Source organism: Lepidochelys olivacea (genome assembly GCF_965140295.1).
Source record: "Lepidochelys olivacea isolate rLepOli2 genome assembly, chromosome: 1".
In the NCBI taxonomy this organism is placed as follows: domain Eukaryota; kingdom Metazoa; phylum Chordata; order Testudines; family Cheloniidae; genus Lepidochelys; species Lepidochelys olivacea.
In genome coordinates, this window is record NC_140411.1 from 316,070,305 (window position 1) to 316,088,290 (window position 17,986).

General features: G+C 42.0%; 1 protein-coding gene across 2 annotated transcripts in view; it reads left to right on the top strand.

Annotated features, from left to right (window-relative positions):
* MLC1 (modulator of VRAC current 1) overlaps positions 1-17,986 on the top strand; it is a 37,321-nt gene that overhangs the window by 15,585 nt on the left and 3,750 nt on the right. Inside the window, exons 7-12 of one of the 2 annotated variants that reach the window (XM_084650483.1) lie at positions 6,373-6,474; positions 9,998-10,069; positions 10,553-10,669; positions 11,657-11,713; positions 12,774-12,896; positions 14,924-15,091. In XM_084650483.1, the coding sequence (XP_084506609.1) occupies positions 6,373-6,474; positions 9,998-10,069; positions 10,553-10,669; positions 11,657-11,713; positions 12,774-12,896; positions 14,924-15,091 (639 nt within the window). The remainder of the gene's footprint in view (positions 1-6,372; positions 6,475-9,997; positions 10,070-10,552; positions 10,670-11,656; positions 11,714-12,773; positions 12,897-14,923; positions 15,092-17,986) is intronic. The other variant, XM_084650484.1, reaches the window with a different exon arrangement.

Here is a 17,986-nt window from a genome sequence, read left to right on the forward strand (position 1 = left end):
TACATTTGAAAATTTTAACCTTTAGCCCTAGTTCCCTTTGAATGATTGTGTACCTATACATTCCACTGCAAGTGTACGTATGCCCAGAACACTCTAGTCGGAGACTGTTGACAGCAGTACCACAAGGTGGTACATGCACCATTGTTCACTGAGCATAGGGTGTAAAAGGGCAATGTCCACAGACTGCCTCTCAGTTCCTTCTCACCCCGCATGGCAAGAGTTGCAGCTCCCTGTAGCTTTTGCTTAGGTTTGTCAGCTTTTGCGAAATTACTCCTTTATAATGTATACAGTTAATTTATTAGTAGTTTATAGTGTATTTAGTGTATTTATAGACTGGGGCCCTGGTGGATTTATTATGAAGGAATTCCCAGGCTTCAAGCAATGTGCCTCGTGCAGGGCCATTACCCTGTTAGGATGGACACAAAAAGCTGCTTGATCTGCCTTGATGAGGTCAGGTGCCTTTGAGGGACAAATACCCTATGTGTACCTCGTTCCCCACTGGAATGAAAAAAAAACAGAGAGATTTTCACCTCAAAGTGCATTTGATGAAGGAGTCTGTATGTCCTGTGTCAGAAACAGACCTTGACTAGTAGAGATCAGATTCTGCATTGACGAGGAATGCCCATCCAGCTCCAAATCATAAATCCTGGGATAACACCATTCCTTGTCCTCCATGCCATCCTCACTGAAGTGCTTCAGGCATTCCGACTCTGATAGACATTCAAAGTCCCAGTCCTTGCCTCACAAAAAGTCCTCAAGTAAGTCCTCTGGTGCAGAGTCAGAGCTTAAATACAAGAATAGGCCTTCCCCAGCGCTGTCTGATGCAGCAGTATTGACTCTGGCTTCCACAGGGCCATCAAGACTCATGTAGGTGTCTTAATGTAAGTGTCTTAATCTTTACCATGTCTGTCTTTTCCGCATCCAACAAAGTGGGCACTGATAGCACTGTCACTGAGCACTTACCTTTGACTCCGCAGGCCTTTCTAGCGGCAGAGGACCTGCAGTGCAGTCCACTGTTGCAACACCCAGCACTGCCATTGGCATTGTCGGCATAATTCATGGCAGCATTGATGTCTTTGTCTCCTCACCCTTCCATGTTGGCACCGCTGGCTCTGCCAACACCATTGGAACTTCCAGCTCCTTCCTATTAATGAAGCCTTGCTTGAACCCTTTGGCAGATTCCAGTTTCCGTCCTACCAACATCAGCCCATCTGGCTACTCCATTGTTGTACCTGAAAGGCTGGGTTTTCCCAACCTCACAACATATTTCAGTAACACACACACATAGCAAAACTTCATAACTTAACATACAGTGATAGCACATACAATCCAGGATATTGATGTTCAACAGATCAAGACTTTTAAAATGATACCTCACAAGGCTTACTTTATACAAAATGACAGTAGTGAATATGGAGGTTCCAGTGAGCTGCTATGAGGTGCAGAGTGCCACAGTGCAATCTTAATTATCTCCCTGTCACAGAAGTTAAGACTTCTACTGACTACCCATTACTCCTGAAGTCATCTGCCTTTCATTTAGTTCCATGGGGGTCCACCTGGCTCCCATAACTGCTGTTCACCCACCAGTTGATGGGTTTTCTATTTTCTCTCACCCTTTGGTTTCAAGATTTCTCAAGTGTCTAGTCAGTGTATGCCTGCTTGTGTCTGACCCTGTACCTTCATGGGACCTTAATCCTCTGGGACCTTCTGGTGACAACATCACTAACTTTATTGTCTATGAAGATGGCATTTCTGGAGGTAACCACTTCTTCAATGCGAGTTTCAGAACTTCAGGCTCTTCTAGCTGACCCTCCTTTCAGTCTTCCATGAAGACAAGGTTTCCCTTAGGCCACACCCACACCCTAAATTCATGTCAAATGTAGTGTCAACTTTCCACCTGAATTACGCTATCCATCTGCCAGTGTTTTACACAAAACCCCACTCTTCATAGGTGCTAACTTTTGTTTTTGCTGGTGGGTGCTTTTAAAGGGGTGCGTGTATTGGGGTGGGGGGACGACACTCTGCCAGTTTTGGGAGGAGGCTATTTTCAGTATATTTATACACTTCTTTCATATTCTAGTTATTGAATGTATCTATCATTGGTATCTTTACTATTTTAATAATGATTCAATTGTTATGAACTACTTAATTACATTATCATGAATTACAGTATATTAAAATCATTACAGTCACCTACAAGCTGTCTAACGTCCCAGTTTAAAGACATTATGTCTCCCTGTAGACTTCTGGATGAAACTGTCAGCAGTCTTATTTACATCTAGGTTCTTTGGTATTGTTTTGATGCACGTTAAGGACAGCTACATTATTCAGCTGTGTCTCTTTCATTGATGACTGGAGATAATTTTTAAGTCTTCTGAAGCTGGAGAATGAGTTCAAGATGATACAGACACAGTGAGAAGGATCCTCATGAATTTGCAGTACTCTGGAAATATAGTGCTTCCGGAGTACTGTAAATAATGCCAAGATCTCTTTCTTGATGGGTAATAGCTAATTTAGGCACCATCATTTTGTATGTATAGTTGGGATTATATTTTGCCATGTGCATTACTTTGCATTTAACATTGTATTTCATCTGCCATTTTGTTGCCAAGTCACCCAGTTTTGTGAGATCCCTTTGTAACTCTTTGCAGTCTGTTTTGGACTTAACTATCTTGAATAATTTTGTATGGTCTGCAAACTTTGCCGCCTCACTGTTTACCCCTTTTTGCAGATCATTTATGAATATGTTGAACAGCACAGGTCCCAGACCAGTACAAGCCCCTCGTGGGACACCACTATTGACTTCTCTCCATTCTGAAAATGGACCATTTATTCCTAACCTTTTTGTTTCCTATCTTTTAACTGGAGAATGCTTTCAGGATCATCTAATGATCCTTCATCTAATTTAATGACAAGCCTTTTGTTATCTTATTTACCCTGCCTCTGTTTATAAACAAAGTCCCTGCCCCAGGGCAGAAGCTGTTAGCAGCACAGAACTCATCACATTCCACACTCAAGCTCTGGCTCCTGCGTGTTGAACACCCACTATTTTTTTTCTGTGGGTTCCTGAGCCCCGGAGCACCCATGGAGTCAGCGCCTGTGCCACTCTTCCAAAGCCAAAGAAAGACTCCCCACCTTAGATATTTGCATAGCTTTGGCATTCTATCTAGATCACACTATGTCCTTTAGAGCAATGTTTCTCAATGACCGGTCCATGGACTGGAGCCAGTCCCTGAGATCTCCCTGACACAGTTTAGGAAGGCAGCAAGCCAGTCCTTGTTATCAAAAAGGTTGAGAAACACTGCTTTAGAGAATCTCCCTGGCTCTTTGTAGTGTATGCCAAGAGAGTAAATGTCATCTAGTGTCAATTCAGTGTATTTTTGACTGCATTAAACTCTGCTATGATCTTTCTAAAGTCTCTCCTCCACCAAGCATTATGTCTAGCTCCACCAGGGCTTAGTCCACTTCATCAGCTTTCCTCAGCAACACTCTGATAATAGATATCTGCAGAGCAGCAACATGGTCATCTGTACACACCTTTTCCAGACATTTTGCCATCACTCAAGCCTCTCATGACAATGCCAACTTTGTCAAGTTGGTGCTACAGTCTCTGTGCAGATGATCCAAAGTCCCACCACCTGGAAGGGAACTGCTCATGAGTCACCCGCAGTGGAATATATATGTGCACAATCATTCAAAAGAGGGAAAAGGTCACTTGCTTTTACAGAAACGGTTGTTCTTCAAGATATGTTGTGCACATATCCATTCCATGACGCTCCCATCGTTCCCACTACTTCAGACACTAGACACACAGCGGTGTGAAAAAATGGAGACAGAGGTGGGAGACAAGCCCCTTTTATGCCCTACACTCGGTAAACAAGGAGAACAAAAGCACATACACAATTTAGTTGTACTGCTGGCAAGTCTCTGACTCGAGTGTGTTGGGTTCACATACACCTGCAGTAGAATTTATACATGCACAAAACATTTAGAAGAACAAAAGTTACTGTACAAGTAAGTAACCATTTTTTTCAGGTTGCATGGTAATCTGCATTACCATACAATTATGTACGGCCAACTGTAGTGAGATTAAAGTATTTTGATCATAGTAATAATACTTAGCTCTTATATAGTGCTTTTCATCAGTATATCTCAAAGCACTTTACAAAGGAGGTATCATAATCCCCATTTTATGGAAGGGGAAACTGAGGCACAGAAAGGGGGAGTGAATTACCCAAGGTCAACCAACAGGCCAGTGGTAGAGCTCATAATTGAACCCACATCCCTCAGGCTAGTGCTCTATCCACTCAACCATACTGCCACCTCAGAGTCTTCGGTGCAGATTAAAACACAGTGTGTGTGTGTGTGTGTATGTGTGTGTGTGTATGGGGATGGGTGGGGGGAAATCTGGGTATAGGGTTAGAAATTTAGAAACATGTAAAAGTTAGAGAGAGGTAAATTTATAACCCAAACATAATTTCCTATTTGCCAAATTCTATAGTCTAGTACGACAATCACAGGACATCTCTGGCTGATTCTTCATAGTTTTCCAAGGCATCTGAAAACAGATAAATTGCATATTGATTCTGTGGCCCAGATCCTCAGCTGCAGGTGTGGATTTTTGTGCTTCTCTGATCCTGGACTGGCTGTGCACCAGGCTGATCCATGGTGCTATGATGGTTCTATCCTACTGGAGGATCTCCTTACACTGGAGTGATCCTCTCAAGGCCAGGTCTGCCACTTTTACGGCTGCTTTGCACTGGCTATGTAGTGCAAAGAGACTTCAGTACATGAGACAAGTAGTTTATTTTAGCCTCCCTACTTGCCCATTTCATAAATATTATAATATCTCTCTGATGATTCATTATATTGTTCATAGAAACTGCACAGGGAAATATTAGTCATTAGGTCTGACATGGGTTCGCTGCTAATAATTTGGAGGATATTGGACCCATAAAATATTAAATCTCTGTTTAATTCAAAGCACTTTATGACTTAAAGCAACACCATCTGTGGAGGGCCTTTGTTACATCGTCACAGATAACTTTTAAAAAATGTTGTAAATGTTAAAATAAATATGTGGGCCAATCCCAGGCTGTGCTGTGGCTGCTTTGTGATGCTTCCCCAGTGCAAAATAGCCCTGGAATCAGTGTAGCCAGCCATTTGTGGATCATCCCAGCAAAGGGGAATCTTCTGGTGACAAACGGCGTGTCTACACAGCAACTAGACAGCCATGGCTGGCCCGTGCCAGCTGACTTGGGCTCGCAGTGTTCAGGCTGCGGGACTATTTCATTGCTGTGTAGACTTCTGGACTTGGGATGGAGCCTGGGGTCTAGCACCATGTGGGATTGGAGGATCCCAGAGCTCAAGTTCCAGCCTGAGCCTGGAAGTCTTCATACCAATGAAACAGCCCAGCAGCCTGAACTCCATGAGCCCAAGTCAGCTGGCATGGGCCAGCCACAAGTTTGTCTTTGCTGTGCAAACATATCCAAAGAGTGTCTATACCACCACATTCTTCCTCAGCTGTTACCTTAAGGAGAGTGGCCATGAAAAAGGGTATGTGACTGGGATCTCCCTGCATCCTGATGCTCTCTGCCTGCTATATCAGTCTTTTGGGACCATTGGCAGCTGATCCAAGTTAGAGACTCCGTCAGGCAGCTCTGCTTTATGCTGGGATTTGTGTGGATAACTGGCCCAGGATCAGTCAAGTGCAAAGGTGGCTTTGTCACCTTTGTTACCTACCCCCTTTCTCCAAGTGGCACTGCATGCTCCTCAGCCACAGAGGAGGATCATGAGCAGTGAACTCATGTGGTTCCAAAATCCTTTCCTAAAGCATTAGAAGCTTTGAAACCCTCCCTAGCCAGATGTAGCATTAACAGAGGCAAGTGATAGTTTCGGTGAGGATTTCTTCTAATGTTTAGAAATATCTCTTTAACTTCTATTTTACAGTATGTTTTTTAATGTGCATAGGTAAATATGATTTTAAAATATGAAGTTGATACTGTAGTCAAATAGTATCTTTATTATTTTGTAGTTCTTTGTGCTGCCACTTTCCCTAGAAGCTAAATATGTCAAGGATCACAATATGCCTAGATCTAAACATGACACAGTGAGGAAGATCAATTTCAGTGCCCAAAAGAAGGCCTCTGAAATCTGCCTGTTCTGGTTTTCTTCAAGAAACATGGTATGCAAGATATATGTCAGAGACAAGGTGTAACTTTAATGCATTTAGAAAGCAGAACTGACATGAAAGAACAATAGGAACTTATTAATCATGGATCAACAGTTTGCTAAATTTTTATAGACACAGTTATGTTTTTTAATGTTACTTATTTAATGCTTGATATGTTTGATATGGAATTCTGTTGGCAGATAAATTTCAACTTGATTCTGCTAATTCTGCTGGAAATCTTCATGGCAACTACTGTGATCATTTCAGCTAGGTCTAATGAAGACTGCTGTAGGAGGAAGAAAGTAGGTTTTCCCTTAAGAATTACAATTTGTTAATTTCATTTTTTTTGTTTTCTTCAGCCTGTCTGTTCTTTCTTTATGTTGACTAAGTACTAGTGACTTCATTTTTATATAATAATTTTATATTTCATTGTGAAATTGATTCAGAACAATAATTAAGAGAAATCAAGGTACAGGAGACCCTTGTTTGCAGAAACACCTTGTAAGAACAGCCACCGCTTAAAAGCAATATTTCCCCAGGGAACTCTTTCCCTACTGTGAATTGTCTACTAGGTAACAGCAACATAGCTGGCATATAAGAGCAACATTTGTGATGTTGCGATGTCACATCCAGGGGTGGAGATGGGGGGCAAATAGGGTGTTTCCCCCTCCGCACCAAACTACGTCATTCCATTCCCCTCCTGACCCTTCAGTGCAGCTCCAAGGCACAGAGTCTCATTCACTTGCCCTGCCTGACAGAGCCTGAATGGAGAGCATGTGTAGGGGGAGATTGGAGAGAGGGTCTGGAAGAGAGGGATTTTTCAGGGGGGAAAGCTGGAGTCAGGGGAACAGCAGAGGCACAGCTGAAAGGTTTCCTTCTTCCATTCTCAGCATCTGGCTTACAGGCAGTGGCGGGGGGTTGCCATTTTGCAGTGGGGAATTTGGGGGAACCTCCCATGCACTGAGCTGTCCCCTCCATCTCGGTTGCCAGCGTGGGTGTGCTGTTTTGCAGTGAGGGTTCGGGGGACCTCCCTCCCCAGGCCACTGACCTGTCCCCTTCCCCCCTTCTGTCACCGCTCTCTGTGCTAGGAGCCACCTCCACACTCCATTGCAGGTTGTGCATGGTGCCCTCCCAGCCAGCCATCCCTCGCCAGAGTGGGGCATGAAGATGCCAGCAGAAGCATCCTCAGCCTTTTCCCGGCAGCTGGGTTCACTCAGCCATTTTGCAAACTGGGGGCTCCCATGCCAAACACAGGGTGCCCCTGCCCATCCCCCCAAAACTTGCCTCCCCCAACATGGCTGCTACACCCCTTCTGAAACACTCTTAACTCTTCATATGCTTTTGGTCAGATGATACTCCCCGTAACAGCAACAGCTGCTTAGGAGCAACTGGAAAAGGGCACCAATATGTTGCTACTAATGAGCATCTACTGTAATATAATGATGCCCCAATTTTCTCCCATCTCCAAAGGGGCAGAGGGCCCTGTGCAAAGTGTGACTACTATAACTGTACTATGCACCATGGTCAGGATACCATGAGCTCATGCAGGGCATCCATATTCCTTGCTTTTTGTAGAGCATAACTCCATTGGGACACTTTGACAGTAGACAGGTAGGGTGGTTGAAGGACACCATAATTATGCAAATACTCTGAGCCATTCCCTGTCCTTCAGGCATGCATATGTGCAAAGCTTTGCTGCTCTTCTGAAGCTTGAGGAAGAGGGTAGATTCCTTCCCACATTGCCTATGCAGCGTTCCCCAGTATTAACATGGGTAGCATGGGCTGAATGCAGGATTTGGGGCTGTGGATGGGATTTTCAAAACCACCTTAAGTGACTTAGAAATTCAATGACACTTGTGCTCCTAAGTCACACAGGCACTTTTCAATATCCCACCTTATATGATTTCTGCAACAGCACATGCTTCTTCCCAGAACGAAGCAAACACCCACAGATGCTTCCTATACCATGAACTGCTGGGGGTGAGGTGCTGCCATAAGAGATAGCTATCTCACACAGGTAAAATCCTTATCTGGGGAGATCTGACAAGTTTATGGCCCCTTTGCAACACTGTAGTAGTGCAAATGGGCTGCACTGTGGGAAACTGGCCCTGTATCTATGCCATTTTGTAATCCAGTGGTAATGCTGTTTGCTATGCAAAGCCCCAGAGGGAAAATGAGTGGAAATTAGTGTTTTCCATTACTTAACAGAAACTGTATAAGGGCTGGATTCTTCCACCTTTTGGAACTACTTTGTATAGGAAGGTTCTGTACTACATGAGAAAGAGTGGCTTAATCTGGCCCTAACCTGATATGGAGAGGGGCTCATGTTTTCTGAGTGGATTCCGTTACAATTTAGTGCCTTTATTAGTAATGATGGAAATATATGAGCTTCAAGATGAAAATACAAAGTAGGGGAAAATACAAAATATTTATGATTCAGTGAAGGATATAGAAAATTTCTCCCTCTGAGAAAAAATGTTTTGTATCCACATATAAAACTTATTATAGTATTGACAATAGTATTGACAATGCTTACATTGGACTAGTTTGTGCTTTTTGTGTCTCCTGAGATGGTGTTGAAAAAAATTGTGATTCAGAGAGCTATGATTCCTTCCCTGCTCCCCACTTGCTCCCAGGGGGAGGAAATTTGCTGCTGACCCTTACTTCCCTTTTGACCATCTGCTGTGGCCAGTGTGTTACGGGGTGGAACCAATGCTCTACTCATTCCCTGGGAACAGGGCATGCAACACCTACTCTTCCCCACAACCTTATAGTCAAGTTGCAGGCAGACTTCACAAGTGATTGGGGGGATATGTCTGACTGTGTTGGATCATATTAAAGAACTTCTGTATTAAAATCACAAATGAGTTTGATTCCCCAGAGTTTAAATTCCAGGGTATTACTAATTAAGAGGTCTCTTGGTTTTTGGTACTGTTTCTCTCCCTCTATGTGTGAAACTTGCAAGCTGCTAATTGTGTTAGTACATTCTAAGACAGAGTCTCTTCTCAAAGCAACACTCTAACAACAGAAACAGCACCCAGAGACTCCCCTCCCTTTTGTTGTATTAACAATTGTGATTAAAATAGAGATAGAGGATGTATGTGGATGGATGCTTGGTGTGGATAATAACTGAATGATCAGGGAGGTGCCAGCCTACGAATCCAGTGTCCATCCGTTGAAGAAGGCGTCAAGTGGAAATAACCAGAGGACCCCCGGAGGGCAGACTGGAATCCACCCAACAGCCTCAAGAATGGGAGAACCAAAGAACAAGATAACATCTAGCAGCACGGAGCCGGCAGGAATGTGCTATCTGCTGATTGATTCAGCAACAGCATGATGAAGCAATTTTCATAGACTGGCACAGGAAGAAATTCCTATAAAAATAGACTCTAAAAAGTGAGAACTTTGGGATCTGATTCTGCAAACCAACTTCCAGAAGCATCATATGAGCATCTGACAAGCCCCTGCTCCCTCCTCATGTCCAGGCCACCTGGCCAGTGGCTTGGCATGAGCAACTCTAAGGCTGGTAACTATGATAACAACCTTGCAGAACCTGTGTGTGTGTGTGTGTGAGTGTATGAATGAATGTGTGAATAAATATGAGATTGAATGGAATGTTATAGCTGTAACTAACTGCTTACTATGATTCTTTCTGTATTCACAATAAATGTGGTATTTTGCCTTTTTCCCTTTAATAAGCTCCTGCTGGTTTTTAATTTATTGGTATAACAACTGCCCCTTATACTGTGTAGAGTCAAGACACAACCTGGCCCTTATTAAACTGCATACTTTTTTCAGATCATGTTGTTTCTTTTTTACCTTTAGAGTACCGTGTATGACAGTACCAGCGTTTTGAACTATGTCAGCTTTCCTACTCGAATTCTGAAATCCTGTTCAGTAAGAAAAGCTTTGTTTTCTTGAGATATATGAATTTATTCTCTCATCTTTTCACATACTGAACTCCTTTAAAGCCTGTGAGAGTTCTGTGTGTAATAGCTTCAGGAACAGGCTTGTTATAATGTGTCAACATGAACATGAGTTATGCGTTGATTTTACAAGATAAATTCCAACTGTCCTAAACAGGAAGGAAAAGTCTACTTAATGATTAAATAAGAAATAGTTGCAGATATGACCATTTATTTTTTATTGGAAACACTGAATAAAATTGTAAACATGTAGAAAGGGGCCAGTCCTACTCCCATTTTAACTAATGGAAGTTTTGCCATAGTCTTTCATGCGTGTAGGATTGGCCTCAGACATTTCTCATGTCATAAATGTATCCATTAACGTCTATGAGTCATCCTAACTACACAACTGAAATGACTGTAAAAACTTAGTTTAATTCATTGCTAATTATTTTAGTGCTTTAATTTTTTTCAGGTAATTGAAGTGATTATTGGAATTTCTGCAGTATTTGGTGGAATAATTGCTTTGAATATGGATGTGTTAGTCTCAGGTCCATACCTTTCAGTAACATTCTTTTGGATCTTAGTGGCTGTAAGTACTACACTATTAAATGTAGCTTTAAGCTTGATGTTTATTTGGCTCTCAAATTAATTTTCAGTCACTGCCTTACAAAAAATTAATGCTTTTTAATGATAGTGCTAGATTGTCTAACATGCCTGCCTTTTGATTTACAACACTGTATTAGGACGTAAGTGCCTTACTTAGGTAAAATTCCCATTGAAATCAGTAATAAAATAAGGCTATTAAAGGGGTTATTCTTTACTAAACAGGTCCATGTTTTTAAAATACCGTCATTCAGTCTGCACAATTAAGATCTGGGTTGAATTTCACTTTAGTGGAATCCTTAGGATGCCAAGGTCAGCCTATCATCTTGATTAAGTGGCTGTCCTAATTACATACTTGAACCTCCAGTGATTGGTGGTGGACATTCACCTCAGTGTGAAACCCTTCATGATGATAGCAACATAATGAGAGCTGCAGACAGGAGAAGAAAATTCATAAGGGGGTGACCGTGCATGCCTCAATACCACTGAGGGGACAGGTAGTGGAGAAGCCACTGGGTCCATGCTTACGTGAATCCGGTGGTTGGCAATCTCTTCAGCACAAAATGGAGAGAGACACCAGCCCCTGGGTGAATTCACCCAGAATCCTTTAGCGTGCTAAATTCAAGTTCAGTAGAATGTTAGCACATGGAAGACCTACTGACTTAGGCTACATGGGTAATAGTGTCATCTTGATATGTATAGATTTAGTAGTACAGAACACTCCATTAATGGCAATAAAGTTTTTGAGGTAATTTTTCTCCCCATTAAATTAGTACCATAAATATTGCTTATACAGTGTTATACAAAAATTTAACTTTATAACAAGTAAGTTCACATTTTTGGAGCAAATTGAGGACCCGATTTTCAGCTAGTGTAAATCAATGTAGCTCCACTGCAGCCAATGAAGCTATGCCAATTTATCAGCCGAGGAGCTGGGTCTTAATGTTTTCTAATGTCTTGGAGTTCTTTTCAGTGCTTTCCAAGTGCCATTGCAAGTCATGTAGCTGCTGAATATCCAAGTAAATGTTTGGTAAGTATATGTGTAATGTTCAGATATTGTGTTATAATGGAATATTATGAATAAAGTCCTTTGGTGATAATCATACAACTAATATATGTTCACTGTAAAGTTACCATCAAAAGTTATATACTAAATATAACAAAATAGATGTCGGGGTCCTTGGAATACTCAATTAATACTGTTAGAAAGGAGACCAATGGAGTGCTTGGCTCTGTACTTATAAAGTTAATTGTACTAAAAGAGAGTTCAGTCGGCTTTCCTCCTGCGATATACCATTAGTGCATTAACCAAAATAGATTTTTAATTGATTAAAATGTACAAAGTATTTATTTGTACTGGATATTTCAGGGGAAGTTGTGGACATTACTACAAGGATGGTAAGGAGAGTCAGCAGGGGTACAAAATGGGTCTGCCTCACCAAACAGCTAGTAGTCCTAATTCTGTTCTCAGTTAGACACATGCAGCCACACTGAAGACAGTAGTGATCTATGGTGGCAATTGAAACAGAATTTGACCCTACATAATTATCTTTGAATGAAAATCAGCCTGTTATTGTCATCAGGAACCTTACCTGAAACTACCAGAATCTGTTGGTTTAGTTATTTAGCATGTACAGATCACCTAATGTTTGGCTGTAATTCTTATTGTTTCATGTAAATGAAAAAAATAATAGTGTCCCTTCCATGCTAGCCCTCCTAATCCATTTTTGCTTCCTCTGCCTGTACTTGAAAGACATAGTCAAAACAAAAACAATACAACAACCCTCTTGAACTTTGAATGGAAATGAGTTTAAATGTACTACAAAGCAATAGAGTTCTTAGCTAGTAGCCTTTAGCCTCCATAGTGAATATTCATTTATTTGAATTCCTGCTTCTGTACATACTTAGAGGAGAGATCTGAATATGGATGGCTTGCAGATTGTGCCCTTTCTGTATATTTTTATCACACACTCCCATTAAATTTGCTGCAGGAAGAAGTGGAATCAAGAACCAATGTTATTTGCTCTTATTTTTATTTATTTAACACAAGTTTAACATCAATTTAAAATGTAATATCTTGTTTTAACTAGGTTGAGGTCCTGATTGCCATAAGCAGTGTCACTTCTCCATTGTTGTTCACTGCTTCTGGATACTTATCCTTCAGTATCATGCGAGTTATTGACATCTTTAAAAATTATCCACCAGCAGTTAAAGTATGTATTTTACTCGTTTGAAAAATTAGCATCCACCAATTAGCAATTCAGAGGGAGTAAATAAAGAGTATTATGAGTTATGTATCATAAGGATATAGATAGCTGTATTATGGAGAATGACTAAAATGTTTTGGAAATTACTCTAAAAACCTATATAACAGTTGTGACAAAGTTCCTCCTCTACCTTGGTGGGTCCTGCACTTATTGGCAGATTTTGCTCACCTCAGAGATTCACAGTAGCCCTCAGTTTGGCCACTTGCTCAAATCTGCTGTTCACTCAGATAACCTCATCACTGGCCAGCATGGGGAAAAGGAAGGAGAACAATCCCCACAGTCTCTGCTGGTCCACCTAGTGGGTCGGGCAACAGGCCAGGGACCTTCCCCTTTGGTGGGACCCACAGTCCAAGTCAACTCCTCCTGTATCCAATAGGGAGTTGGGGGGATGGGGTGAACCCGGGCCTGCCCTCTACTCCAGGTTCCAGCCTAGGGCCCTGTGGATCACAGCTGTCTATAGTGTTTTGTGTAACACCTGTGTGACAGCTACAACTCCCTGGGCTACTTCTCCATGGCCTCCTCCCAACACCTTCTGTATCCTCACCACAGGATCTTCCTCCTGATTCCAGATAGCATTTGTACTCCTCAGTCCTCCAGCAGCACGCCCTCTCACTCTCAGCTCCTTGCACACACCTCATTAACTGAAGTGAGAGCCTTTTTAACCCAGGTGTCCTGATTAGCCTTAATTAATTCTAGCAGCTTCCCAATTGGCTATAGGTGTCCTAATTAGCCTGCCTGCCTTAAATAGTTCTAGAAAGTTCCTGAGTGTTCTGGAATAGTCCCTGTTATTTTACCCAGGGAAAAGGGACCTGCTTAACCTGGAACTAATGTATCTACCGTCGACCACTCTTTTGTAGCCATCTGGCCTGACCCTGTCACACATTCTAAAACTATTCTTTCTATAGTTATTTTGAACCATCATATAGAAGACTATAACAGGGTTATAGTTCTCCATCAAATTCTATAGAATGGTTAAAAATAACCTATAACAAGGTAATCATTTTTTATTTAAATTCCACAGAACTTTTCCATAACAGCTCAGCAAGTGGGATTATTTAGTCTGCAGAAGAGAAGAATGAGGGGGGATTTGACAGCTGCTTTCAACTACCTGAAAAGGGGTTCCAAAGAGGATGGATCTAGTCTGTTCTCAGTGATTGCAGATGACAGAACAAGGAGTATTGGTCTCAAGTTACAGTGGCGGGAAGTTTAGGTTGGATATTAGGAAAAACTTTTTCACTAGGAGGGTGGTGAAGCACTGGAATGGGTTACCTAGGGCGATGGTGGAATGTCCTTTCTTAGAGGTTTTTAAAGTCAGGCTTGACAAAGCCCTGGCTGGGATGATTTAGTTGGGGATTGGTCCTGCTTTGAGCAGGGAGTTGGACTAGATGACCTCCTGAGGTCCCTTCCAACCCTGATATTCTATGATTCTAAGTGTTCATAAAATTGTGGCGAACAAACTTCAAAGTTCTAAACCTTACATGAAGAATAATTTCTTTCAAATTGTTTCCTAGGATGCCTATCAGTAAGTGGCACAGTGGGATAGAGTGCTAAATGTTCACTTGTAAACACTTGGATTCATTCAAAGCTTGGTTTGGGGAAAAGATTAATAGAGTTTGCAGATCCCAGTAGCTTGTGTTGCTGAGGAAATGTACTACCACATTCTACACCAGCTCAAGTTTCCTGAGGGCTTTATGCCCAGGTAGTCAAAGATATGTGAATAGAAAATGAATGATTTACACCAAACCAAAACCAAACCAAAACTAACAAATTTCACCCAACTCTGTTCAAAGCTTTTCAATGCAGTTTAGTTTTCCAAAAGAACAAAGTGTTTGATCAGTCAGCAAGAGAAAAAAATGAGGTGTCATACTGAAACATGTAAACTGTGGGAGAACTCCAGAAAATATGAAGTGAGAGAAGGCAGAAAAGACAGGTATGATAAACATCTAACAACTTATATACATTTTTACTTTTAGCAATCTTATGATATACTTCTGTTACTTCTGATGCTGATGCTGTTAACTCAGGCAATGCTTACCATTGGCACTGTCATCCAGTGTGTAAGTTACAAGACAAAAATGAAGCTGCATGATTCATCTTGGGCAATGCCACAGATTAGTAAACAGGAGTACAAAACAATGGAGGTAAGCGTCTAATATCTGACTATAATTTGATAATATCTATAGTTTATGAATGGATTTTCTGTAATATTTGAATTATTTATTCCCAATTATCACCTAAAATTGCCCTTAAAAATGTAAGGGATGTATTTATTCATGCTAAGGTGGAATTTCACCCTGAATGACTTATTTTCCTGGTTAAATTAGATACTCAGTAGAGTAATCAGAAAAGGAGTACTTGTGGCACCTTAGAGACTAACAAATTTATTTGAGTATAAGCTTTTGTGAGCTACAGCTCACTTCATCGGATAAATTTGTTAGTCTCTAAGATGCCACAAGTACTCCTTTTCTTTTTGCGAATACAGACTAACACAGCTGCTACTCTGAAACCAGTACAGTAATAGTTTTCTTAGTTGACTTGAGATATTCTGTGGTATAACAGACTGGTAATGGGACATGGAACCCTTAAAGAGTGGTAACACTTATGAAGAGTGACTGTAAAAATGATTTGCTAGGTTTATTGTTTCTCAATTACTTCCAGAATGAACTGTTCAGTTTATCAGTAAAATGCTTGTTATTTCTAGCCACCAGCCCTGCACATTTCTTCTGTGGGTAAGGCCATCTGTTTGCTTGAGAGGAAGAAAGGTCTTGAGATTGAAGCCCATTACTAAAATCAAGATCTGGGGTCTATTCCTGCCTAGGTCATAGATTTTCTGTGTGACCTTCTGTGACAAAGTGGGACTGTTCTTAATGTTTCCTCTGAATAGTGTGGGGGTGCCTCAGTTTCCCCTATGCAGTTCTTAAGTATCTAGGTGGTGGGGTAAGGGTGTACGATCATTACAGAGCCCTAGAGGGCAGGTGTGTGCAGGGGTCTGGACACAGAGAATGGCCGACATGCTGTTTCCTGGCAACTGATGGCGGGGCCCTTCCCCCCTTCAAGGTGAGAGCTAAAGGGTTGGAGAACAAAGGAATCAGGTGACCTCCTGGCCCGGGAAAGGGACAAAGCCCAGAGGAGGAGGGGCTGGAGGGAGTTTCAGTTTGGGGCTGGCTGGGACATGGAGTGAAGGGCAGACATGGTTGTCTGGCTCACTGCCCCCCAAAATGGACCCAGCTGAGGGGTCCTGTTCTCTGCACCTGCAAGCTCTGTTTTAGACCATGTTCCTGTCATCTAATAAACCTCTGTTTTACTGGCTGGCTGAGAGTCACGTCTGACTGCGAAGTTGGGGTGCAGGACCCTCTGGCTTCCCCAGGAGCCCTGCCTGAGCGGACTTGCTGTGGGAAGTGCACGGAGGGGCAGAGGATGCTGAATGCTCCGAGGTCATACCCAGGAAGGTGGAAGCTGTGTGTCCTAAAGACAGGCTGCTCACAGGAAGGCGACTGCCCCAAAGTCCTGACTGGCTTCATGGGGAGCAGTTCCAGAGCATCACGCAGGGACTCCGTGACACCTTCATAGATTTTAAGACCAGAAAAGAACTTTGTGATCATCTAGTCTGATCTGCATAACACAGGCCATAGACTTCCCTGAGTTAATTCCTGCTTCAAATACGATAGCTGTGGTTGAACTAGAGAATATCTTTTAGAAAAACATCCACCCTTGATTTAAAAATTGCCAGTGATGGAGAATGCACTGTTACTCCTGGTCAGTTCCGAGCAGACAAGTGTGCCAGCCAAAAGACCCCCCAAACCAAACAAAAAAACCCAAACCACCTACTGCCATCCTCGTTAGAAGTATCAGCAAAGAAGCCAAGGATCAAATCAGTCTGTGACTAAATCTATGCTCTGGTCACTCAAGGTTAGGGTTGAGGATATTAAACAGTGTGAGGAATCTTGAACTGCATTTGCTAGTCCTGTGTCAGTTCTGTGGAAATGTACAGTAATCTTCAATTCTGTCCATTTTGCACCTTTCACAAGCAAATTCATTAAACTAATTTAAAAGAAAAAGGTAAATGTCCTCTTTTGCTGGCTGTTTCTATTCAGAAAAAAATACTATGGAAATATATCAGGACTTAGTAAAATTAAGAGTGAGCCAATATATTTATGAGAATTTGGTGCTAATACAAAATTAGTGTAGAAGGACTATATACATACAAGCCTTTTTGGAGAACAATAGTAATGGTGAGTCCCATTGGATTCTGCAAGCTCTGAAGTTTGTCCTAAGGTCTACTGAACTCCTCATCTGATGACTTGGTTGGCTCAGTGAGGTATATTTTCCTGAATAAATGGGATCTGACCCATTATGCATAAAATAGGTAATAGCGATTTCATTAATAAAGATGTTTTATTATTAATCACATGCTGCAGGTTCCCACTGAAGCCTCTAATGGACATTCTCTGAAGGATAGTGTAGAAGGGGCACTGCCACCTCCCAAGCACCTCCTTGCAGCTGAGGTTGGCTGGGTATCTAACTCCCCATAAATGGCCATCCTTGTGACACACCTTCCCCTGCCAGAGCTGATCTTCACTGAAAGATAGGTTCGACAACGGCTAACAGCTGGTCATGTCATGAAGCCAGGGGAGCACTTCTTATTCAGCTGCAGTCGGCAAGTCTACTACATTCTTGACCGTATTCTTGTCCTCAGTATGACATCACCAGGCCTTGGGCTCCATTGTGTGCGTTTTAAGTAATTAATACGGTGGATATCTTACTCCATATTTTGGAGTATGTGTTCAGCACATGCAATAGTCCCTGAATGTCTAGTTCCCAAGCAACTTCTGAGGTGGTCAACAACACAGAGGTTTCATTGTGGTTGAACTGATTTAAAGTTGCTGCTGCTTGGTCTCTTGGAGAGGAGCCTCCCTGGATACAAACACAAGCACAGTCATCAGAATTAAAAATGTCTCTATCCAAGTCCAACCTCCGTTCATGTCTTCCGAACACTAAGGACTACACTCTTTTTCCTATAGCTGTTAACACGTCAC